The sequence below is a fragment of the Anoplopoma fimbria genome, chromosome 11 (genome assembly GCF_027596085.1).
Source record: "Anoplopoma fimbria isolate UVic2021 breed Golden Eagle Sablefish chromosome 11, Afim_UVic_2022, whole genome shotgun sequence".
Taxonomy (NCBI): Eukaryota; Metazoa; Chordata; class Actinopteri; order Perciformes; family Anoplopomatidae; genus Anoplopoma; species Anoplopoma fimbria.
Window position 1 is genome coordinate 17,055,383 of NC_072459.1, and position 26,543 is coordinate 17,081,925.

General features: G+C 42.8%; 1 protein-coding gene across 1 annotated transcript in view; it reads left to right on the forward strand.

Annotated features, from left to right (window-relative positions):
* Positions 1-26,543, forward strand: part of LOC129098368 (carbonic anhydrase-related protein 10-like) — a 111,223-nt gene that overhangs the window by 61,587 nt on the left and 23,093 nt on the right. Inside the window, exon 3 of the mRNA XM_054607360.1 lies at positions 8,728-8,870. Coding sequence (XP_054463335.1) covers positions 8,728-8,870 — 143 coding nt within the window. The remainder of the gene's footprint in view (positions 1-8,727; positions 8,871-26,543) is intronic.

Sequence of the window (26,543 nt, forward strand, 5' to 3'; positions counted from 1 at the left end):
TTGATCCAGGGTTTGCTGTTGGAAAAACACTGTACAGTCCTGGTGGGTACGGTGTTCTCCACACAAAAGTTTATGTAGTCTGTTATGGTGTCTGTGAGACCCTCGATGTCCTCCCCATGGGCATCACTGGACACTTCCCACACAGTCGAGTCAAAGCATCTTTTGACTGTGCGGGTCACAGCTGGCTGCCTGTGCACAAGAGGTTTGTACACAGGCCGGAGGTGCACCAGGTTGTGGTCAGATCTTCCCAGGGGAGGGAGGGGTGATGAGGTGTATGCCTCCTTGGTGTTGGCATACAGCAGGTCCAGGGTTCTGTTGTCTCTGGTGGGGCAGGTGATGTACTGGGTGAAGGTGGGCAGAGTGGAGGACGGAGGGGCATGGTTAAAGTCACCAGAGAGGAGGAGGAGGGCATTGGGATGTTGTGTCAGCAGCCTGCTTATCGCCGAGTGTATGACGTCACAGGCCGCTTCTCCGTTAGCAGAGGGGGGAATATACGCAGCTATTGTGATAACGTGCGAGAATTCCCTCGGTAAATATACCGGCCTCATGCTAACGGCCAACAGCTCAATGTCCTCTGTACAGGTCTGCTCTTTGACAGTGATGTGCCCAGAGTTACACCATCTATCAAACACTGCCAGACCTCCTCCCTTCCTCTTACCGCTCTCCGTTGTCCTGTCTGCCCGGATGATGCGGAACCCATCCAGTGCAGCGTTGGTGTCCGGAGTCAGCTCCGTGAGCCATGTCTCCGTGTACATCATGACGCTACACTCCCGGTATTCCTTCTGATGGCGAGTCAGTGCTGATAGCTCGTCCATCTTGTTGGGGAGAGACCGTACGTTTCCCATGATGATGGAGGGGAGGACGGGTTTGAAACGTCTCCTCCTGGCTCGACGTTCTGCCCCAGCACGGCATCCCCGTCTCCTCCTCCTCAGCTCATGGGGAACCTCGGGTCTCTCCTCCGGCAGCAGCAGCGCCGTGTCCCGGAGCGCTAACAGCTGACCCCTGCTGTAAACAAAGGGGGCCATGGCTGCGGGCTGAAACTCCGGGCACGGAGGTGAAAAGTGCAAAAAACTGCAGGTAGACCACGTGAAACTCTACGTGTCTCGCTGTCATAGTGCACAAGTGTTTACAAAAATTAAATAAGTAAAAGAAAGTAACAGAAAGTAACAAAAAAAACACAATTTAAAGGAAAAAGCTCACAGGTGAGCAGGAGCTGCTGTAAGAGGCAGCCACTCGCGCGGCGCCAATCTCTTCACACAGTACAGTCTGTAACAGCGTTGGTGTAGCAAGGATCAGGGAGAAGGGAGTCATATTTAAATGGGCTGCGTTTAGGTGAGAGTGGGCTGTGATTAGTGTGTAGCCAATTAGAAGCAATGATTCAAACGACTGGCTGTCAGCTGGTTACAGCTGGGGGCGTATTTAATTCAATTCCAATTTATTTTGTGTAGCCCAAAATCACAACTTACAAATTTGCCTCAGTGGGCTTTACAATCTGTACACATGACATCCTCTGTCCCGGAACCCTCACATTTGCACAGGAAAAACTCCACGAAAAAAAATCTTTAACAGGGAGAAAAAAGGAAGAAACCTACGGGAGAGCAACAGAGGAAGGATCCTTCTCCCAGGATGGACAGAAATGCAATAGATGTCATGTGTATAGAATGAACAACATAACAGAGATACCACACATTTAATGTAAATAAATGATTCATATAATAAGAGTAGTAAGCAGAGTAACAAAGGAAAAAAATTAGACTACTTATAATAACAGCAGCAATGACTATAGTAGAATTATAATAATGCTATAGGGAATAGTAATAGTAATGTCACTAATAATAATATTGGAAGTAGCAGTGGGTGTCAGCCGGGCCACAGCACGACAATGGTTCAGATATAACCACGATTCATGGAAACCTGCGAGGCGTGAAAGCACAAGGACGTATGACTTCCGTGTCCTGCATGAACAAATGCAATGCTTCATTTAATGCGTTATTTAGTAGACTTATAATATGACTGCCCTGTAGATCATAAGGCGATCAGACTAATAACGTGTGTATTCTGTTAAATAATGTGGTGCAGATATATTCTTATGGTGTGTAGGACAATATGTTAGCCCTTATTCTTTCAGCTGCAACCCCGGCATAAAAAAATAAATGGGCTAAAGCAATTCGAAGCATTTAGTACTGCTACATATCTTATAAGTTGGGCTGTACCAAATAGTTCAAGTGAAGACAGGAGCTGATAATAAAATCATTTCAGGGGATAAATTGCTTTTATAAAAAACAAGAAAAGGTTAATATGAGCATTCACAGGCTTAACGACTGCAGCGGGTGTTCCTCGCTTGGACACATCAATTATGAAAATATATTTTTCCAAGTTACCTATCTACCTAATGGCTATGGTTTTCTGAGAAAGGTGGTTCACTCAAAATTGATTTGACTGCACAGCAGCAAATCAAATTACTGCTATGGACGGGGACATCAGCAAAACGTATTTCAGTCACCGAAAACAACCGGAGACCTAAAGAAAATCAATTGTTTAATTGCAAACTATATTTACAATATTTTAAGACAGTTCACTTTGCCGTGAGACAGCTATACAGTCTATGTTTCTGAAGGGGAACTTAAACTGTTATCTATGCCCTCGCCAAAGCTACAAGACTTCATTGAAAGAAGAAAAACTGTAATTATACATTGCAGAACACAAGGGTTGCAACCGCTGCCTCGATTGGTGAGTTTGTTTGTGTTATTAACAAAATGGAGTCTCGTGGCTTTGGAGAGAACTTAGTCTTTTGTTTCCATTGGGACAACTGTCTCATGGCTAGATTGGCGTACACTTAAATTGATATATATCATTCTTATGTCAGCTTAGGTGGCTAAAATACATTTTGCTGGCGTACCTGTCTGGAGCATGCAGTGCCTTGCTGCTGTGTCTGCTTCTCTAAACTGATGGTGTGCCGACCACGGTCTACTTTAGGTAAAATACTGACTATTGATAAGTACCTAATGCAATCCCACTTCAAAATACCCGTACTATCCCTGTAATATTAAAGAGAACGGTGGATCCTCAGGGCTTCCTTCCTCCCAATATCTCTGTCCATCTGCATCTCTTTTCTCCACCCTACCCTTGAGAAGTCTGATATATTGCATTTGGCATTTTTTGTCCACTGCCATCTCCTCTGCCTGTGTTTGGCATACCCAGACACATTTATGACAGGCCCCTATACAATTATTATGAGCTGTCCTAGACAAAATCTAACAATAACATGGTGAAATCATTGGTAATCAATCCTTAACTGTGGTCTTGTTGGGACACGTCCACTGATGGCTGATTTTGAGCTTTGGAGACCAAATTCTGTGTCAGAATTGTAGGACTGAAAAATAAGACTATACAGTATCCCTAGGAATGACATTCATGTTGGACAATTTCACATTGACGTGTGCATTGACGTCCAATACCAATTTTCAGATCGCCTCGTCCCCCACCTCTCACTCTTAAAATGTATTATCAAGTAAAAAATAAAAAAAAAAGACAAAACCATAACTTAATATCACTTTACTGTTTTAAAATGACCAGTTTTATTGGCTAAAACCCATTGTGAGTTTGGCATGAGGATCATGATGTGATAGGTTGCTGCACCTTTAGACTTGATATACCACCATTGAAATGGAGGGGTGAGAGGTGGGGGGACGAGGCCTCTCACAATTTTCTAAATTTCCTTTCCAAAACAAATGTATTAATTTATGCTGATTTCCAAATATAGTTAATAATAATTGAAAATATGTTTCATAATTAATGAACCGCTAAAAAACGGGAATTTTCAATATGCAACCAGTAAGTTATGGGAAAAGCAAACATTTCTAAAGAAGAAAGGGGAAAAACGTTGTCACTTAAAGTACTTTATGTTGTGAGCAATATTTTGTCAGACAGTGTGCCATGCAAGAACCTTCAAGATTGCTGTTTTGCAGAACTGCGCAGGGTCAATTAAGCATAGACTCTCACACACATTCTGACTTAATCTCATATTTCCTATTTCACATACAAAATCAAATGTTTATTGAGTTTTTCTCAATTGGTTGCTCTAAAATTTTTGTTTCTATACACATACATACACTTCAAGGTATATAATCTCTGCCTGTCTTTTAAACACAGACCTACTCACGCACACAGAGCTGGGTGATATAACAGTGTGTTGACATGCGGCTGCATGCCGAGCAGGGGTCAGGATTGCACTCTGCAGGTCAGGGCTGCCACATCTGTCACTTCACTCCTCCACTGAATACAGCCTGGATGAAAGGATGGAGCAAGAGAAAATGAGAGAGATGGAGATGGAGAGAAAGTAAGAGGGTGGGATGTGAGGACAGAGTGAAAAAAGTCTGCAGCTAGAAAAGAGCTTCTAGTGTCTGAAAAAAAAAAATTACTACTATTAAAGTTTGAGGTTCACATCCATCAAACTGTTAAACTTTTTTTCCACTTAGCTAAGCCTTGGCTGAGCACACTGACTACTGTTGCTGCATTTTTAAAATCATATTCACAGCTGCTTTACACTGTGAGTTGTCATTAAGACCGTCTCTGACAAGCATTATGACGGTTTAGATAGAGATAAGCCCTCTCATCTGTGTGTTGTGTGTGTGTGTGTGTGTGTGTGTGTGTGTGTGTGTGTGTGTGTGTGTGTGTGTGTGTGTGTGTGTGTGTGTGTGTGTGTGTTGTTTCTGACTTAGGCGATACATTCCAGGCTAAAGACCGGTTAATTGGAGTCTGGCTTTGCAATTTGGGACAAAAGCTATATCCCCAATTTAGAACAAACTGATTTTGGGTCAGTGGTTAAGGTTAGAGTTAGGCAAGTAGAAGTTAGGGTAAGTCTCCAGGAAACTAATGTAAGTATATGTAATACCCCAAAAAGTAACGTGTGTGTGTGTGTGTGTGTGTGTGTGTGTGTGTGTGTGTGTGTGTGTGTGTGTGTGTGTGTGTGTGTGTGTGTGTGTGTGTGTGTAAGTGTGAGAGAGAGAGAGAGAGAGAGAGAGACGGCTAGAGTCTGTGAGAGGAGAGAGAAAATGTCGATTTGTGTGCATGTGTCAAGTGGCTAGGCTCTGTGTATGTAAGGTACAGTCATGGTGTCATAGTCCAAAGTGAGGAGGGAAGGGCTTTGTAGCTGCTAGGAATATTTGTGTAAACATGGTCCTGTGTATTATTTCCTCTAATGGACATGCTGATGGAATTTATACAACACATATCTGAGGTTTGTTTGATTAAAATCACCAGCTAAAATTAAAATGCCACCCGGTTGTTTTTGTCATGTGTCTGGTGATGACCTTATGTAATTCCTGTAGTCCATCCATCCATCCATCCATTTCCTTCCGCTTATCCGGGGCCGGGTCGCGGGGGCAGCAAGCTAAGGAGGGTCCTCCAGACGTCCTTCTCCCCAGCAACACTTTCCAGCTCCTCCTGGGGAACCCCGAGGCGTTCCCAGGCCAGTCGAGATATATAATCTCTCCAGCGTGTTCTGGGTCTACCCCGGGGCCTCTTACCAGTTGGACGTGCCTGGAAAACCTCTAAAGGGAGGCGTCCAGGAGGCATCCTGATCAGATGCCCGAGCCACCTCAGCTGGCCCCTTTCGACGTGAAGGAGCAGCGGCTCTACTCCGAGCTCCCTCCGGATGTCTGAGCTCCTCACCCTATCTCTAAGGCTGAGCCCAGCCACCCTACGAAGGAAGCTCATTTCGGCCGCTTGTATTCGCGATCTCATTCTTTCGGTCACTACCCAAAGCTCATGACCATAGGTGAGGGTTGGAACGTAGATGGACTGGTAAATCGAGAGCTTTGCCTTTCGGCTCAGCTCCTTCTTCACCAAAACGGTCCGGTACAACGCCCGCATCACTGCTGACGCTGCACCGAACCGCCTGTCCATCTCCCGCTCCATTTTACCCTCACTCGTGAATAAGATCCCGAGATACTTGAACTCCCTCGCTTGGGGCAGTGACTCACTCCCAACCCAGAGGGTGCAATCCACCGTTTTCCGGAAGAGAACCATGGCCTCAGACTTGGAGGTACTGACTCTCATCCCGACCGCTTCACACTCGGCTGTGAACCGCCCCTGTAGTGTATTCTTTTTATCTGCATTGGGAGGAAACAGCAACATACAAACACAGGTGAATTCTCTGGGCGATAATATGGCCAACATCTAGATATAAAAGATTTGACATCATGGAAACACTGTCAATCAACTTTGACTACCTTTGAGCACCAAGCATATTTAATGTAGACACAGAATCCAGTTAGTCTTAATACATTCATTTTATTTTCCTGCAACCGGACATAAGCTAGGAGCATGCTGGGTAGTGAAATAACCTTGGGTCCAAGCTACTCCTGGCTTTCTTCCCTCTCTATCGGGTGTGGTCACACCACTTTTTAAGGTATTTGGGTCGGCCGTTCCGGCTAAGTGGTTGAAGATTTTGATGGTGGTGATTGTCTCAAGATCTGCTGCACCAAATCCAATCCAATTTTGTTGAGTGTATTTTGTCATAAATGTAGCAAAGTCAATGGGAGCTACATGCCGCCACATCTGCACAGGTAGCAGTTGCCATGACGAGGAAATAATAAATTCCAGTCCTGTGGGTTCTCACCTGCTCTAAAGCCATTCCTGTACCTCTCTGCCTGTTCTCTTTTCCTGTTATCTGCTACATGCCTTACATATGGTGTATCATTTTGAGCGTGCATCCTAGTGGCAGACTTGAAGACTGTTTGAGCAATTTAATTAAATTCACTATACTTGAAGATGTGACCCAGTGGGGGACCTCTTTCTCTTTGCCAAATACCTGATCTGTAATGGTTAATCCTGCTGTCTGGCCCATTCACACCGGGATTTAAAAGGTTGACATTTCTTTAAACCACAAGTTAAAACTAAACCTACTAACTCACTGAGGTGAAGTTTTGCATTAACAACTGATGAAAGGTGAAATGGAGCAGATCTGGGTAGATCCCAGCTGTCATTGGGTGAAGGCAGGGTGCACCCTGGTCGCCAGACTATCGCAGGGGTGACATATATAGACAGACAACCATTCACGCTCACATCCGCACCTACAACGAAGTGGGTGTGCACCAGTACTGCGTTCACAGATATGGGATGGGGTTGTTTATGGATTTGAAAGTGCATGTAGACTGGCAACCTGTCAAAATAGACTGTATGGAGAGACCAGCAGCTGAGGGGGTTAATGACAGGTGGGGCCAGTCGGGGGAGTAATCACTGGAAACTGCTCTGAGGTAGGAGCATAGAGGAAGTGGGAGGAGTTTGTGTTATGAGAGAACATACTCTGTCATGTGTTCAGGATTGCACTGCATGCTGCAAATGACCAAGCATGTTATGATCAACATAATCAGGTTTAAAAAAGAAAGAGTGGTCGCAAAAAGCAAATTAAAACTATCAATAAAGCCTCAAGTGTGGCCCTGCAAGTAGATGCCTGTTTTGCTCAACCTGCAGTGCACCCTCAGTGCTCTTTCATGACCAGAGATGTCAATGCTAACAACAGAGACGCCCTGCTTCGGCCGTGTGTTCAGACTCGTGTCATAAGCATTGCATTTCTACTGTCACACAATCAGAGGCTATAGCTGCTACAATGAAATAATAAAATGAAAAAGACAAGTGGCAGCCGCATACCAGCTAAGAAAAGTTATTTTTTTGCTGTAACAAGCAGCAAAAAAGAACCTTTCTGCGTTCTGGTGAATAGCAACCAATGAAGCAGTTTCAATTATCTGACTACGACCCTGGGCCAAGTAACCTGTCTTTGGGCTAGTGGAATGCCTCATGCAGTTGCCCAATCATGCAGGTGAAAAATAAACGAGATCTCTATTTGGGGCCGATATTCAGTCAAATGTGACAATGCAAACGGTCATACCATGTGACGTAGTATAAAATGTCAGAGGGCAAGTGGATGGGTCCAACAAACTTAACAGAATATCAACCAACAAACACAGGATTTTCAACCACGAGAAGGGTGTTTAACAATGCATTACTAAACCTAATTACAAATTGTATTTGCCTAAACCTAACATTTGTTTTGTGCATAAACACTAACTGTAGTTAGGGTTAGGGTTAGTTATTTGAAGCTGAATCATGATTTTTTTCCCCTAAACCTAACCAAGTGGTTTTGTTGCCTTAACCTAACTTTGGTTTGTAACGTAAGGTTTGTTCCAAACGACACGAAAAAAAAATGGACAATTCGTGTCCCTTCACATAAAACCTATATATTGCATTCCATGACTATTTCACTACTGCTGTGAGACTGAGTTGAGACATTTCACACAAGTCAAAAAGGTTTGGGGCCACTGCCAAATCATAAGCAATAACAACTAGTAGTGGGAGAACTTTTAGACAGACTTTAATAAAGTCAGTTTCTCTACCTTTGTAATACTTACAGATAATAACATGGAGACTTTAATGAAAGCTCTTTTTTAATCAGAAATTTTAATGAAGCCATATTTAAATTCAAATCTCCCTAAACTCCCCATTTCTCCTGTCCCGTAGTAATGAAACTCGTCAACTCACTTTCTCTTTCTCTTTCTGTTTTTATGATTTCAACCTGTAGAGCACTAAAGCACACACACACACACACACACACACACACACACACACACACACACACACACACACACACACACACACACACTAATTACTGCTACTCTCTCTTGTTCTCCCTCTCTTTCTGCTCACCCTCATCCCACCCACCACCAGTCCCATCTTTCTGGGGTCTGGTGCACTCAGCCTGGAACTTGTGCGCCATAGGGAAGAGGCAGTCGCCCATTGACATCGAGACCAGTCACATGATCTTTGACCCCTACCTGACCCCTCTGAGGCTCAACACAGCAGGACGGAAGGTAAGGGCTGCCAGCATTTAGATCAGTCATTCCTTAAAACTGTCGGGATCCACAGCTGGGTCACAGGAGATTTTATTAGGGTCACACCTTTGAGCCACATGAAGGAGCCTGACTGTATTATTATGATCATTTTAGTCTACTTATAACAATTAATCTAATATGAAAGGCTAGCTTACATTCTGTTTGTTTTACTGATGAGAGGAAAAAAGAAGCCTGTTGGAGTCATTATTAGCATTTGTTTTCAATCAAACATGCATAAAATACAGTTGTGATTAAATAAGGCCTATTGTGAATTGGGTCGCTATGGTTTGACATTTTTTAAAATTGGGTTCACGGAAAAAGGGTTAGGGTTAGGGTTAGGAAACTTCTCTCTGACAGAGACTATGAGCTTTTCATCCATATTCAAAGGCTAGGGTTAGGGTTAGGGGGGTTAGGGTTAGGGAGTTATGGTTAGGGAACTTCTCTCTGACAGAGACAGAGCTTTTCATCCATATTCAAAGGCTTTAAAATTCCCTGCTGCATTTGACTCACTAAGATCAGGAGGCATTACAATTTTAGCACGTTACACAGCAATCACAGTTAATCTTTACAGGGGAAATCCTCTCTAGAGCACCCTGTATCAGCATTTAATCATTTTTTGGTAATGTTGCACATTGCATCCTGGAATATTTTTGGTGTTAAGTCATGTATTCTAATTGCCATATTAAGATTAATTGGGCCAAAACGAGATATTACATCTGAAAGAAGGGGGAACTGGCTACTGCTGAAAGAGTAATTTACAAACCCTTACCACAAATACAGTTATACTGACATGCTGTGACCTTTGAATTATAAGGTTCTGTGAGTGGTTTTGTGATGTTCCGGTTCAAAGTTCACACATACCATATAGCAAACAGAAAATAGTCAAATATAAAGTCAAAACAAAATCTCATCATAATTTAAACTGGGTTAATTTAACTTTATGATATTGAGAACTTAAGTAATATTGCAATTACTTTTTTAACTTAACAGTAAATAATTATCATTTTTACATCAACAGTCCTTTCTGCTTTTTTCTTAAGATAAGTTCACTGTCAAGATATTCATTCAGAAGTTGATCATTTAATGATCCATCCTGAAAATAAACCAGACTTCAAACTGAAGTCACGTTTTACCATTTTAATATCTCTGCATTTGATTTAGAAGAAAAATATGAGACATAAATCATATTTCACAACATAATGACCTCGTCAAAATTTGATCATGGCAGGTTGCTTGGTGTGAACCAATATGGTGCTTTGTTATAACAATTTAATACTCCGTTAAAAGATTTACAAAATACAGATGCATTTGTCCTCATGCAAAAACATCTAGTACAAACGAAGGTTATGCTATTATAACCCTTGTTCTATTAGCACAAGTGGAACCTTCTGCTTGACCCTATGGGTAATACTCTAGTCTAATCACAAGCACGTATTTGCCCAGTGTTTCAGGTGTAACTCAACCAACACATATCCCTTCCCTTCCACCAGTCCTATGTCAATGAACAGGAGCCCGACAAGTCCAAGACATGACATAAGGAAAGATTAGGAAAGCAGATGTAACTTTGGCAGCCTTTCCCCTGCAAAGGGCGAAAGACAAAAATCACCTAACTGCAGTGCACAGGTTCACACTGTCTTAGCTGCGGTCAGTGCAAGCACTAAAGCTGTCTTGTACAACAATGCCTTCAGAGAGGGAGCACTCCAGGTACTCAAAGGCACCCTTCACCAATGACTTAGACACCAATGGCAGTTACCAATGTAGGGAGGAGGCACACATCTCCGTGCAATGTCTTCTGACCCCCTGCTGAGAGGTAATCCATGTCTTTCTGTGAGGATAGATATACTGGGTATAGTAAAATGAAAACAAATATAGTAAAATGTTAATGGACATGCCCAAAATAGTAAGGAACACCAATAAAAACATATAGGTAATTAATTGTAAAAGAGTGTTAAAAAACATTTTTAACATTATACTTTTTTTATATATGGAGCCCAGAAGGTGTCATGGAGTAAAAAACAAACAAGCAAGATTTCTGCACACACATGAATAATTCATGCTCTCGATTATCCATAACTTATCGACTTCCTGCCATTTTTCTTGCACTGAGATTTTTGGATATGCTTTGAGTTTTGTCTGTCAAACACATTGTTGTTTTATCCTTGAGATTCCTTAAACAATTAAACAGGAAAATGGTTTGGCTTTAAAAATACTTTAAAATAGTGAACTTAATCAATGTCTTCTACCTCATCTTCAAATTTCCAGCTGACTAAATGCGCGATGCTGCACGTTTCTTTTTTATTCCCATCAGATTTCCAAGTTTTTTACCACAACATTGAAATCAACGCAGAGAAATGCTGAGGCAGGGAAAATCCAGACTTGCTTGTATGGGTGAAGCTCCTAAAGCTCCTTGGCTTCCCATAATTCAACTTAAGAGCGTATTTCGTTAAACCTTCCCTGCCAGAATAAAAGGGCTGTACAGCGGGTGTTTAAAATCGACAATGACATCATTGTTACCCATCTCCTGAGCATCAGTGATATTAGTGAGAAGAGGAGCCTGTGAAGAGCTAAAGGGATATTCAAAGACAATACCCACCACAGCCCCAGCCTGTTCACCCTGCTGCCATCTGGAAAGAGATACAGAAGTATCAGCTGCCGAACCACCAGACTTCAAATCAGCTTCTTTCCTCTGGCTGTTAGATTCCGTCCTCAAGCCTCCATATATAATCTAGTTTTTTGTATGTTTTTCTTCATTAGCAAAGTTGGACTACTAATTGTATTTGGTTGTGCAACCCTGTTGTACTATAACAAAAAAAATACCTTGTAGCCTTGTAAACTGAAGAGTTTTACTCTCCATGATTTGTGATCTTATGCTGATGTGCAGTTTACAATGCATATTTATGTTATATAATATATATTTTATTTAATGCGTCATTTTTCTAAGCATTTAAAGTTTGTTATTTTTTTCTGTCAATTGTTTTTTGTAAACTAAGGACATAATGGGGCCAAAGAAAATTGAAATCTGACTCACAGCAGAAGCATTCATTTCAAACAGGTCTTTTTTGTTACATGCTAATACTTACTTGTATTATTTTCATTGCTAGAGGCTCACATTCACAGCCCCATCCATTGCCTCTTAAGGGGGTCCTGTCCTTTTAACCCTGAGACCTGCTCATTGTGATGGGGGCAAAGAAGTGCCACAGAGTGAGCTTCATTAACTCCCTGCGAGAACAGCGTCAACAACTAATCATGGCCGCTTTGGTTCAGATAAGGTTTGATAGTTGCAGCAGAAGCTCAGACTCTGTTAATCCAAATCAAAGGGGAATGTAGGTCGCTTGGGCTAATGAAATATCTGGATTACTGAGCTGAAACCCTGTGCCAGAGCTCATTCGAAATACATTTGCATGGAGTTTTGCAAATTTGCGTGCAAATGCACACTGCAAAATCCTGCGTGGCCTCATTTATTTCAAATTATGATCATTATTAATTTGTTAGTCATTTTGTGTGTGTTTGTATGTAAGAACAGAAAAGTACACGTTCACATTTTAAACTAGAAAGGTGCATTCAGTAGAGTGCAGATCTCCGCCAGGTATGTCTTCAACGGCCACTGCTGTAATGTGTGATTGAATGAATACAACCCAGTATTGGTTTATCCAGTGTCTAGACTGCCAGTTTATCAGATGTTTTTTTCATCTCAATATGCGTGTGGTTGATGTCCAATCAAAAGGTTGGGAATAAATATATGAATTTACATTTAGCAATTTATGTAAAAGCTGACTGTGCAGCTCTCTAGCTCTATCCAGAGACTTGCGTGTAATCCCACAGATTCTCTCTTCACTTGTGCCAAGCAGCTGAGAAGCATAACTCGGGAACTTCTTGGATATTGTGTATTTTTGTGGTGTCTTACATTGTACATTTACTGCTACTTAACTTTGTCATTGCCACTGGCGGGACTAACGCCTTTGTCAAGCTGTTGTCAAGCCGTTGCCAAACATTGTCCGATATGCACCGCAACTGTGGAGTAGTAATAAAAACAACAACAAAGGAGACCGAAGAACCTATTCCGTCTGATATCAAGCAAACCGCCACACACTTTTATTAGGTCATACATGATAATTGAGGGGGATCACTTTTGTATGAGTCTATACATTGTTTTAAAGATAAGTCATACTGATTGTACAGTTAGGTAAAGTAAGAGTAGTTGAATTAATTTACTTGAGTACAGTACTTTCCCCAATTTGTAGCAGTTAGTGTTAGTTAGTGTTAGCAACAGCTTTGAATATGATCCTTTTGTGAAATTGAGTGTTATTGGGTAGTGTGTTCAGCTCTCTGGTCAGATCAGGTATTCGGACATTAACAGCGTGTGACTTTACACTTTTAAAACATCAGGCGCCTTTCCGCTCTATGGGTTTCCTGTCCAAAATGGTTTCAGGCAGAGTGGTGTGTTCACAGGGGGGCCTTAATCCAGCCACGCATCAAATACACAATCCATGTTGTTTACCTGATCGGTCTTAACGACAACTGTCCTGTGGGAGGGTTTAAGCACACAGCTGTTTTGCAGGCTGTGTACTTCATTTTTTAACAAATGGTCAGAGTTGCAATTCTTTTGGGCCATCCAGACCAGCTGTATTATGGGAAATTCATGTAGGATTTTCTCAGAACTGCTTGATGCACTGTGAAAACCATGTGCTCTGGCTTTCCCAGTGTTTCAACATTTGTTATGTTTCACCATCATTTGTTGTGTTCTCTTTCATTAATTCATTGAAAATAATGTTTTGTTAAGACACAATGTTGTCTTGATTTAGTTCCTCTTGCGGCGATCAGCTGTATCACATGAAGCTAATACTGGATTTGTTTAGAGGAATTGTCTGAGTCCCATAAAGATGTACATCTGTGCTTTAACCTAGACTCTGGCTTTGAAAGTTGCTCTCTCTACTCAGCAGTCTTCTTAATGCCCAAAACTGTTGTGGATTCTGATGATGGGATGAATGTGGCACTCCACCAGCTTCATCAAGATCAATTTACTTATCTTGAGGAGAAGACTCAGCAAGTGAATACAGTCATAAAAATGTCCTCCGGGGCTATTGAGGAGCTTTATAAAGTCTGAGAAAATAACGCTGATGATATAAAACTAAATATGATTTCATAACAGTAGTTCAATTCATTTGATACCAAACAAAAAAAAATATTAAGCGTTTTTGGACACAAAAAAACAGCTAAAGAACAAGTGGGGGCTTACCAAGCACCACTAGCACAAAGGCTAACCCAGTAACAAGAAGCACACACACTGAGACGAAGAAGTTGATAAAACTGAAGGTACCTTCATGACGGGTATTTTGGTTCTGTTTGACAATTGTGGCCTGTAACAAAGCTGTATTTGATATTACATGACTAAATAAAGCTAAAAAAAGAGAGTAGCGAATTCGCTACTAGTGTGTACTAGCAGCACAGGCTGGCTTATGTCACTTCATCTATTGGTGGTGCTAATGCGAACAGAAAAATGCCCTTTAAGGTATGTAGTTTTCACGGGAGCTCTCCAGTGGGTGGTTTCTTTCAGGGCGTCCCCAGAACAGTTTTGTCCAAAAACGCCTATTGTTGCATTTTAGTTCTGGTCTGGTTCCTGTTCACGTTTGCCTTTTTACAAAACAAACCAAGAGGAGAAAACATCAAGTATGGACTGACACGTAACTTAGTGATTAGACTGTTTTGGGTATTGTATTCCTTCATCATCAGGACCCATGTGGGCAAATATAATTAAATTTAAATCAGTGCTGCAAAGCCAACAAAGATTATAAATATTATTAGTATTATTAAACTGCCAATTAGCCTCACGTTTTCATGGAAAATGACCAAAAGGTAGAGACAGGAATGTACAAAAGCCTATCTGTGTGCTTTCCGATGCAGACGTTGAGGAGTGCACGGATACTTGAATGAGGCATCTTGTACAGTAATGATTCAGGGCTAATTATTGTGGGATTAATGTCACACACTTTTTAATGGACTTAATGAATTTACAAAGTAGGCTATATTGGTAGGATACAGGCAAAGCAGTTTTAACAGCATTTTACCTTTTAATCAGCGAGAACACCTGATGACAATAGGTGTTTATTTGCATAAATAAGTCATCTACATAGCCTTCTACAGATCAATAAGATTGCATCCTGAACAGATTTTAGTATGTTTTAACCAAACCAAACAGGTTAATTGTGAAAGCACCCTTAATTATCTAACCTCAAAGGTCCACTCACTAACTTTCAAATGGATATGTGGCGTTTGAAAGACATGGGTATACTCTACCTGGCACAGAGGGTCTAATGCTATCAAGTTGTATATTAGGAAATGTAGGATCCAGTGTTTTAGAGCAGGACCTTTGATAAATACCAGGTGGCAATCCCACTTACCTAGTGTTCCAGTGTTATGCTGAAGTCTTACACCCACTCAATTCACAGTATACAAGATTTCATGGATGCAAGCAAAGGCAATGCGATACAAGCTTTGCACACACATCCCTAATGCTGTTACTGTTAACAATAAGGAAGCTTATTGTTAAACTCTTCATGGATAATAACTTCTTTTTTTTTTACTGATTGATGCTTATTTATTCATCCATATTTACTGTTGAAACATTTAAGGGGCTTTAAGTTTAAAATATTGCTGATAATAATAATGATAATAATTTTAATTATAATAAAAATTAAAGCTGCAAGCAGCGATGATTGGGCCTTCGCACTCTGCTCATGTCATGGTTCTGGCTGGATGCCAGTTGACGCGGGTGCATATGTCTGCAATCATCAGAAATGCTCCCACGAGTTGGAGGTTTTTTCCTGTGTGAAGTGTGTGACGCTGGAAATCGTGTATTGCAAATATTCCACCACTTCCTGTATCCACTATGTGGCACTAAATAACAAAAACAAAAACATGCATTTAGTTGCTCTACAATGCCTATAAAAAGTATTCACCCCCTTGGATGTTTCCCCCTTTTGTTGCTTTTCTACATGAAATCATGGTCAATATAATTTGGCTTTTTTGACAAGAATTTGCAAAAACAAACTCTTTAATATCAAAGTGAAAACAGATTTTTACAAAATAATATCAATTAATTAAAAATATATAAGGTAAAGTAAATGATTGCATAAATATTCACCCCCTTCAGGTCAGTATTTAGTAGATGCACCTTTGGCTGCAATCACAGCACTTAGTCTCTGTGGATATGTCTCAATCAGGCTGGCACATCTGGACACTGCAATTTTTCTCCATTCTTCCTTGCAAAACAGCTCAAGCTCTGTCAGGTTGCTCGGGGATCGGGCGTGAACAGCTCTTTTCAAGTCCAGCCACAAATTCTCAATTGGATTGAGATCTGGGCTTTGACTTGGCCACTCCAGAACATTCATCATTGTCTTTGAACCATTTCTGTGTAGCTTTTGCTCTATGCTTGGGGTCGTTGTCTTGCTGGAAAATAAATCTTCTCCCAAGTCGTAGTTCTCTTGCAGAATTAGTCAGATAAAGCTCTAGGATTTGGCGATATTTTTCTGCATTCATGTTCCCCTCTACCTTTACAAGGACCTTCCAGGGCCTGCTGCTGAGAAGCATCCCCAGAGCATGATGCTGCCACCACCATGCTTCACGGTGGAGATGGTGTGTTTGTGGTGATGTGCAGTGTTTGGTGTTTGCCAAACATAGCGTCTAGTCTGATGGCCAAAAAGCTTAATTATTGTCTCATCAGACCAAAGAACCTTCTTCCAATTGACCTTGGAGTCTCCCACATGCCTTTGGGCGAATTCCAGGCGAGATTTCATATGAGCTTTTTTCAACAGTGGCTTTCTCATACAGCTTCGACTGGTGAAGAACCCGGGCAACAGTTGTTGTATGTACAGTCTCTCCCATCTGAGCCACTGAAGCTTTTAACTCCTTCAGAGTGGTCGTAGGTGTCTTGGTGGCCTCCCTCACCAGTCTTCTTCTTGCCCGGTCACTCAGTTTGTGAGGAGGGCCAGCTCTAGGCAGATTTAAACAAGTGCCATACTCCTTCCATTTCTTAATGATGGATTTAACTGAACTCTGTGGGATGTCCAGTGAGTTGGAAATTTTTTTGTAGCCATCTCCTGACTTTTCTCTGAGTTGTTTGTAGTGTTCTTTTCCAGTCTCTGATGAACCAGAGACTGGACCTACCAGACACAGGTGTTTTTATACTACAATCACTTGACACACATCAACTGCACTCAGGTGATCTAAGGGGGTGAATATTTATGCAAACACTTATTTTACACTATATATTTTTAATTAATTGACATTAGTTTGTAAAAATCTGTTTTCACTTTGACATGAAAGAAGCTTTTTTTGCAAATTCTTGTAGAAAAAGCCAAATTATATTGACTACGATTTCATGTATAAAATCAACAAAAGGGGAAAACATCCAAGGGGGGTGAATACTTTTTATAGGCATTGTATATCAAGTGTGGACCACATGATGTAAATGTCATTAATCGGATTCTGTTTGTCACATAACACTGATATCTTTTCGCCAGTAGATGGTGCTATGAATATGAGTGAAAATTCTTATGTCTGCGACCATCGGATACCACCCCCACGAGTTAAAGGGGCTTTGTTTTTGGGGGCGAGGATGAACAACATCAATGAAAGTGTAATTCTCCACTGAGAGGAATGATGCCTGTACGACAATTGGTTAATCTGTTCTAGAGGGGGCGGGGCTAATCCTCACCAATGAAACAGGGAGTCCACATTGAGTGAAATGATATCTCACACAAGCTAAAACGTCAAATGGTTAATTTGTTCTGAAAGGAGGATGGCCTAAATTGTAAGATAATATGACGAACTGAAGCATTAAGCAGCTTGTTTAATAGGGAGTCAAGCAAAATGGATGCCACGCCACAGCTATGCTATTCCATCAAATGTAAAGATTTTGATACCTTTTAATCAAAAAGGTCTTTAGATTTTACTGGCAATGTTTGAAGGGGATTCGATAAATTCCCTAGGAGGAATTTGTTAAAAGTATTGCGCCTGGAAATGGCCAGAAAAGTAGTGAAAATTCACACAAAAATCCAAATGGCTGACTTCTGGTTGGGTTTAGAGCATGGTCCTGGTAGACTTCTTTCAGCATGTGATACATGTGCCTACGAAATTTCATAGATGTAGGTGAAATGTACCGCTGGGGCTGCTTTTTTGAAAATTTGTAGGGGGTGCTATTGAGGCAATTTATAACGGCAACGCCGAAAATAAGCAGAAATAACGTTTTCTTTAGTGTTTAGTAACCAGAAAATAAAATTAAATGTGTTTTTGTTACCTTGGAATAAGCTGTTTGTTTCTACATTCGGAGCGGGTCCTCTTCACACAGCCAGCCGCCATGTCTCTACAAAAGCTGAGAACATGACAAACCAAACACTGGGCCAGTCGCGTTTCACGTCGGCAACAGTAGTTCTCCTACACGCTTGGCATACAGGACAAGTTTCAGTTAATTGCAATCTGCCTCCTCATTGATAGATGCCGCCAAATCCTACACACTGCACCTTTAAACAAGGCTGGACTGATGATGTTCTTCAAAAGAGAAATGAATCTCTTTACAGGAAACAACACAACTGTAGCAAGAGTTAAACCCTCTCAGTCTTTTTTTATGATTAATGCTCTTGTGCATCTGTTGAGCGAAAGCACATAGCATGGCCATCTGTCCTGGCAAAAGAGTTTGTGTGTGTGTGTTTTTGTGTATGTGTACGTGTTTAGGAGCATGATGACAAGACAGGGAGAGGGGTGGAAAGCATGTGTACGGAGAGGTTGTGTTTATGTATGAGAAAATCAAATCTTGAGGGTGGATGTCTGCGCATTTGTTTATGTTATGCAACTGTGGATTGCTTGAAGGTGTACACATAGGGTTATAAAGTGAAAATACAAAAACTGGACTGAATTAACCTTAGTGTGTTTGCATAGTGTAGCGTGCACCTGTGTTTTATTCAATTATCCAGGTCAGACTCTTGTGGTCTAGCTCCTGGTAACTTAGTTTCCTCAGAAGCTGTGGCACAACAGATTGTCTGCTTTGACTCCTGACCATTAATTAATTGAGTCCATGTTATGATGCGAGGCACAAGCTGTTGCAGCTTCTCCCTAGTGGACTAGGAAACTACAAAGTTTCCACATTGTAGGAGCGTCGAGGTGAACAAAGTTAGCAAGCGTTTGTCTTTGACAGCACACCTCTGGCACCGTTTAATCCACACTCAACAATCATCACTCATTACCCTGACCTCACATCACTTTTAACCCCAAAATGACGTTTTGCTACTACTCTTCTCTTAAAGGGGACAAGTCACACTTACCATGAGCAGCATCAGCATTATATCCCGGTGATTCCCATAACCAAACAGTACACGTTGACATTACACCTGTTGAATTATATAGTTAGTAAAAAGTAAATGTCTTCCGGCCGGGATCGATCGACCAGCCCGGCTTTGCCTCCCTGGAGCAGGAACAAGGACCGCCGTTGAAGGAAGCCTCCTGGCCTTGTAGTGGTGTGGTGGTAGGGTGGGAAGACGCCCCTGCCGTGGGGGTTAAGCCAACCCCCATTAAGTGATAGGCAGTAGTATGGTGGAGCTTCAACCCTAGGCTTTCTGAAATTGCGCTCCAGAGCTCTGACGTAGACTGTGGGCCTCTGTCCGAGGAAACGTCAGCTGGGACACCAAACCTGGCAAACCTCATTGGATGTTGTTTGTGAGGAGATGTGTGAACCCACAGGATGGAGGAAGATGTCCCACCAGGTCCACATTAACATGATCAAACCTCCTTTCTGGAACTGAGAACTGCGCCAACAGGGCCTTTATGTGGTGGTGCACCTTGGAGCGTTGGCACACCACCCAAGTTCTGGCCCACTTTCGCACATCTTTCTTAAGCCCGTGCCAAACAAACGTCTCCATGCGGTGGGAATGACCGGCCGTGGATGACCTGTGGAGACGTCACACAGGAGCGTGGTGCCAGTTTCGCCAAAAGGGACATCGTCAAACCGCAGTCCGGTAATTGCCTTCTTCAATGCCTGAACGTCCGGGTCTGAAACTTGATCCACAGCTATTCTGGCATAGTCCAGTCCCAAGTGGACAGCCCCAGTAATGGCCCTGGAGAGGCAGCCTGCAACCAGGTTTTGCTTGCCAGCCACATGTTTAAAATCCGTGGCAAACTCCGAGATGAAGGAAAGCTGGCGCTGCTGGCATGCTGAACATGGTTCGGCCATCTTACTTTTAGAAAATTTCAGTGGCTTGTGATCCACAAAAGCTGCGAGCTTCCAGCAGGAACCGGAAATGTCGAATGGCAAGAAAGAGGCCGAGGAGTTCCCGATCAAAAGTGCTGGCTGAGTCGTTCAAACAGAGTCCGGAGGTGAGACATATGTTCTACCTTTGATGTACTGGCAACCAGGATGTCATCTAGATAGAAAAACCAAAAAGGCAGGTCCCTCAGCGCAGTGTCCATGAGGCGCTGGAAAGTCTGCGCTGCATTTTTGAGGCCAAACAACATCCTAAAAACTCAAACAGGCTGAAAGCGGTGATAAGTGCTGTCTTGGGGATGTCCAGCAGGTGAGGGGACACTTGATGGTAACCACGGAAAAGGTCCACCTTAAGAAACACAACGCTACCTGCCAAACGGGCAGAAAAGTCTTGAATGTGCGGAACCGGATAGCGGTCTGGGATTGTTGCCTTATTGAGCCGGCGATAATCCCTGCACATGCGCCAACCGCCACCAGGCTTTGGTGCAATGTGCAGAGTTGAAGCCCATGGACTGTTGGAGGTTACATTGTCTCCTTTGCGTATGGAGTAAATATTTTACAATGAAAATGAAAATTACTGGTTCAAATTTAAAAACAAACATAACAGACATAAATACCTTCCATCTGTGTTATTTCTGTTTTGTGATGGATTCATTTTGTCTGTCCTCTGACAAAGCAATCAAAAGCTAAGGCTTACAATTACTAGCTAACGTTATATTGACCCATCTCAAAACTAAGTGAAAACAGATGAAAGATAGTTCTGTCCATTACTTAGCTTTTGAATTAACATGTTATTGCGTTTGTCAGTCAAATCTCTCTGTATTTATCCATGATCAAAATGGATACGGATTTGCAAGCGACAGTAGATTAAGTTTGCGCCAATTAGCTTACAAAAAAGGTCGGAGAGAAACTGAAGTGCAACGTACTGTTATGGAGTTTTTGGGATATGTCCATTAGTCAGAAACAGTCAGAAGTAAATCCTTTATTTCTTCAAGGCAAATCCAATCAAACATTATAATAATAATAATAATAATAATAGGGCAAATAGAAAATAAAAACACAGAAGATGCTGATATATCAGTGAAATAAAAAAACGACCAAAAGAATAAGAAAAATGTGAGAATTATATATATACATATATACACACAGTTATATTTCCCTTTTATTCACAGTACATGTTTGCATATCCAATACCCATTTATTTTCTTTACTTTTATTGAAGTAAAACACTGTAGACAGATTAATCGGTCCAGCCCTTCAGTAGTTGTGTAGAAAAGCAAAAGTGACCAATCACGGCACAAAATGTCTTTGATTGTCTGATTGGCAGTTTCCCACAGCTACCGCAATTGTCCGACAGAGCCCCCTACTTACATCATTCATTTGAATTGATTTGTACCTTGCCTTGAAGAGCTTGGGAGTGCCACAGTATGATGTTATTTTTAAATGAAAATGTTATAATATGATGTACAACAAAACTATCTTGAATGTTAATCAGCCTTCCTATTGGTACATTTTACTCACTGCTGGTTGGACCACAGATGCCTTAAATTATTATTGTTTCCTCATATTTTGTGGTCCAAATCAGGTAACATAGACTTCACCCTAAAATGAACATAAACAAAGGTTTAAAACTTTTTTCTTTCAGGTTTTAGAAGATTTAACAATTTTTTACATCTCAATACAAACAAATAACTGATATTTTTTGCGGTTCTAATTCTGTGTGGCTGTGTAGCAACAAGATTGTAAAGCCTAGTATATAATCCTGCGGGCTTAATAATAATAATAATAATAATAATACTAGAACATTTTCGCAAGAAATTTTGACTGTGTGACTGCTACTGCCTGAAGACGTCGCATATATTAACAGTACTGAAACAGCTGTATCAATGAGGTTCATTTAGGGTTAGTTTGGGGTTAATTTGAGGTACATTTAAAAAAAATGTGAGTCAAATCGCTATAATATTATTATCAACAGAGAGAAAAGACTGCTGAACGCGTTGATTCATTTTTATGTTTGTGGTGTTTGAAATGTGACCAAAAGGGCACTTGAGAATGAGGAGCCATCACTCCTCTCATCTCTGTATGAGAGATTCATTGGGCACACGCACACGCACTGTGGGCGTGCACTCATGCTTCTGTGCGTGTGTGTCACTGGTTACCAAATTTTCTAGTCTAGTTTCTTTTATTATTTCCTCTTGTTGTTTACCACTGGGAAACCTGTCAGCAAGGTTGATTCTGCTGAACTGTATCTGTTGCAGAGGCTCTATGATAACAGGCTGGTTACTCAAGGTTGCAATCGCGGAGTGTGCATCTGTTAGAATGCTCTCCCTATTTCCCCCAACTCTTGGTCTGAATGATGATGCTGGAGACAGAAGTTCAGTTTGCTGCTCTTTAATCCAAGACACACTTGCCTGTGTGTATGTGTGTTAGTATGTTTGGGGTGTGTGTGTGTGTGTGTGTGGTTCTGAAAGGCAAACAATACAGTGTTAACAATAGTTCACTTATCATGCTATTAAATAGCTGCACATCCTGTGGATTACAATTTAGCTTTAGCAACTAAATTTACAAGCTAACGAAAGTGAAAGTAACAGACTGTCCGGCATGTAATGTAATCGCCGGTAAACTATGTATTCTACCGCTATTTATAAACACCATAACAACAGAAACATAAAGAGAACAATACATCCGGTAAATAAACATCGTGTCTTACGTTTCTCTGGACGCACACACAGGAATTGTTCATCCATGTGTAGCTCCAGCAGTTCCTCTGCCTCAGCAGGACACAACAGGTCCTCCAAATGAACACATTAAACAAGCCTCTCACAAGGACCTTGGGAACCTTTGTGATTTGATGCTGTAATTGTCAGGACAATATTGTTTGTCAGTGCCTTATAAATCTCTCTCCCTGCATTATCTGTCGGCATCTCTACTTTCACTTTCAAATAAAGGCAAAATGTTCTCACTGAACAAGTCAATTCCTTAACAGGAATCACTCGTCTAGACAAAGTGTCAACCTTTTTGCAGATTCTTTCACAGAAATGTTCAAAAGCAATATTGATTGAACACTGTGGGTCCCAAACAATTTTGGCTGGGGCACATTCAGCTTTGCCTGGTTGTAGCTGAACTAAAAATAGAGAGTTGAGATCACCATTATTACGCACTGGGAGCTTGCAATATCTGTGGAATTGAAAACATTTCAAAATATGTTTTTTTGGGCAAAGTTTTGTTTGTTTGTCTTCTGTTGCTCCAAAAAGTGTGAAAAAAAGCATGTGCTTGCATAGGACAAAAGAGAGTCCAATGTGATAATTAATGACATCTCATTCTTTTTTTATTATTGGTGGTTTTAATATTCATGTGGACATTGATGAAACTACAACAACCTATGGTAAATTCATAATATGACTTTAGCTAGCTTGGATGTGTCGCGCAAACCCTTAACTAAGGATTCCCCCAAATACCACAACAGCAGTCGATGGATCAATTATTAACAGAAATGCTTTATTAATACAATTTCATAAAACAAAGAGCACAAGTAAGTCAAATCTACCTATCACTTAATATGGGAGGGAGAAAACCAAGGGGGTAGGCTGGTACTCTGGATAACCGTAACCATACTTTCGTGAGCCAACCTCGACACACTACACCGCACACGTTGCACACCCTACCCCCACTGCAAGCCTATAGACACAGCAAACGTTGAACTCTGCACACTGCACACGCTGAACGCTACACGCTGAACGCTACACACTGCACGCTACACACTGCACGCTATACACTGCACGCTACACACAGCACGCTACACACAGCACACGTTGAACACACGTGAGGGGGACCAACCTCAAGAACACAGAAGGAAGGGCTCGCTGAACAATTCAGCCTGGTATCCAACAGGGCCTGCCGTAGCCACCCCCTGGTTTATAGGGGTCCCATACAAGGAGGACAGACTTGTTGATAAAATATCCCTATAACAGACAACAAACAGTAAAAGAGTATAAAATCGTTCGTCCCAACTCGCGCCAGACCAGTCCCTCAAACGGCGAGTTGGAAAAACAAAGCAAAACAAAATATGCTCTATAACAGTGCTCTAGGATGTAGAGTGGAGATCCGTCCGCCGGCGCCGTCCCTCGCTGGTCACGGAGGCCGGAGCGGACCAGAAGACCTGCACCAGATCCTCTAGACAGAACAGACAAAATGATGCGTCAGGGTGATCAGACGTTACGGAATCCGACTCACCCACGCTTACGCTAGAGTACGTCCCTTTCTGACGGGACTCGCAGGCGTTGTAGGGAAACGACGGTACGTCCGAAAGGTCCTTCCTGGCTTGCGAAGTCTGGTCGCGTAGTCCTCCGGAGGTAGCGGGTAGTGATGAGTGGTCCGGGTAGTGATGAGCGGTCCGGGTAGTGATGAGCGGTCCGGGTTGTCGGCGTCCAGGCATAAATCCTTGTGTCCTCGGGCTGAGGAGCGCCCCGAACTCCATGTTTTCGCCCCTTTTATTTCCTGGTCTCTTCTTCTGTGTACAGGAAACACTGAAAACACAACGTACACCCCAACCCACAGCGCCCCTAGGGGCAGGGAATATCGGCTCTAGCCAGAGTCTATTGTTCGGGATCTGGGGGGGGAAAAGCAGTCTTTTTAGTTAATATACTGTTCCCCCTTTAGTCGCCTTCCGCGACACTCCCCCCTTTAACCATGGTCGCCCGACCTGGTGAATCAAGTATAGCGTGTAGGTCGTACCCCAAAGTTGCTTCGCTGGGAGCGACGAGGCCCCATTGTGTGCTGGTCCGCTTCCGAATCAGTGGACACGGATACCTCATCATTTAACACAACATCCTCATCATTTAACACAACATCCTCATCATCAACCAACAGCGGATCATAATTAACAACACTCCTATCATCAATCAACAACGAATCATTGTTAACAACATTCCTATCACTTACTAACCCTGGTCCCCCCCCAGTGGTCCTACCTTGGGTCCCCAACTCAAAGGGTCGGGCAGTAGGGGGGTGAGGAGGCATCATTGTGGGGATGCTTAAGGAAGGCCTTGGAGGACCTATGGGAATGGAGGTGGATTGTATAGGGGAAAACGACCGGGGGTAGCATGGGGTGTACTGCCCTAGGCGAGACACCAGTGACGGCTGGACGGGAGGGGCACGGGGGCACTAGGAAACTGGGAAGATTGAACTGGGGCGGGACATCCACATTGGCCCCAGGTGGGCCTTCCTCTTGTACCTGCGGGCTGCCCAGCACTCCTGCTGGGCATGGGCGGAGGTTGTTCCGATGCAAAGTGCGAGTGGGCCCTTCTTCCCCTTCCGGACGAATGAGGTAGACAGGCTGTTCTGGCCGGGGTCGATCTAGCACAACATAAGGTGTGGGAAGCCACCTCGATGCCAGTTTCCCCGCGCCCTTCTGCGGAAGTTCTTGATCAGCACTCGCTCGCCAGGTAGCAGAGGAACAGCCAATGCCCGTCTATTGTACCGTTTCTGGTCCCACGCCTGCCGGCGGGAGACGTTTCGCTGCACTCGGGCGTAAGCGTCCATCAGGGTATTATGGTGCTGGTGGACCCACTCTTCGAGGTCACCTCGCCGCTGGGGCGGGGTCACTCCATGGATCATGTCAATCGGTAGTCTGGCATGGCGTCCAAACAGAACAAAGTGGGGGTCATCCCTGTGCTTGCATGGACAGAGTTATTATAAACTTGTATCAGGGCTGGAAGTTTGTGATGCCATCGCGGGTGGTCTGTGGGATCCAGCGAGCTCAGCAATCCCAGAATTGTTTGGTTGAACCGCTCACATGCCCCGTTCCCTTGGGGGTGATACGGGGTGGTACGACTTTTTGTACAGCTATACAACTCGCAGAGTTGACGCATCAATGCTGACTCGAAGGCGCCCCCTTGGTCGGTCAGAATTCGTTCTGGACACCCAAACGGCTGGATTAGGGCTGTCCATAAAGCTTTTACCGTGGTTGTGGCTGTCTGGTCCCGTGTGGGTACGGCCAGAGCGTAGCGGGAAAATAAGTCAGTAATAACTAAGATGTATGGGAAGGCATCAGCCGGTCTCCCCAAGGATAGGTAATCTAGCCCTACTAGTTCAAAGGGGTAGCTACATTTTATTGACTGCAGGGGTGCACGAATCTCAGGGCCGGCCTTACTTACAAGGCACGTAGGGCATTCTTGCGTCCACACTCGGACGTCCCTACTCATTCCTGGCCAAAAGAACCGTCGTCTTAGAATGGACAGGACCTTCTCCACTCCACTATGCCCCGCGGCCCGGTGGTACTCCAGCCAAAGTCCAAAACAGCACTTAGGCGGGAGGATTATTTGGAGGCCTGTCACCCCAGTATCAGGTTCTAGCACCTGCCTCGTCAGGAGACCCCTGTCCATCTTCAGTCGGTCCCACTC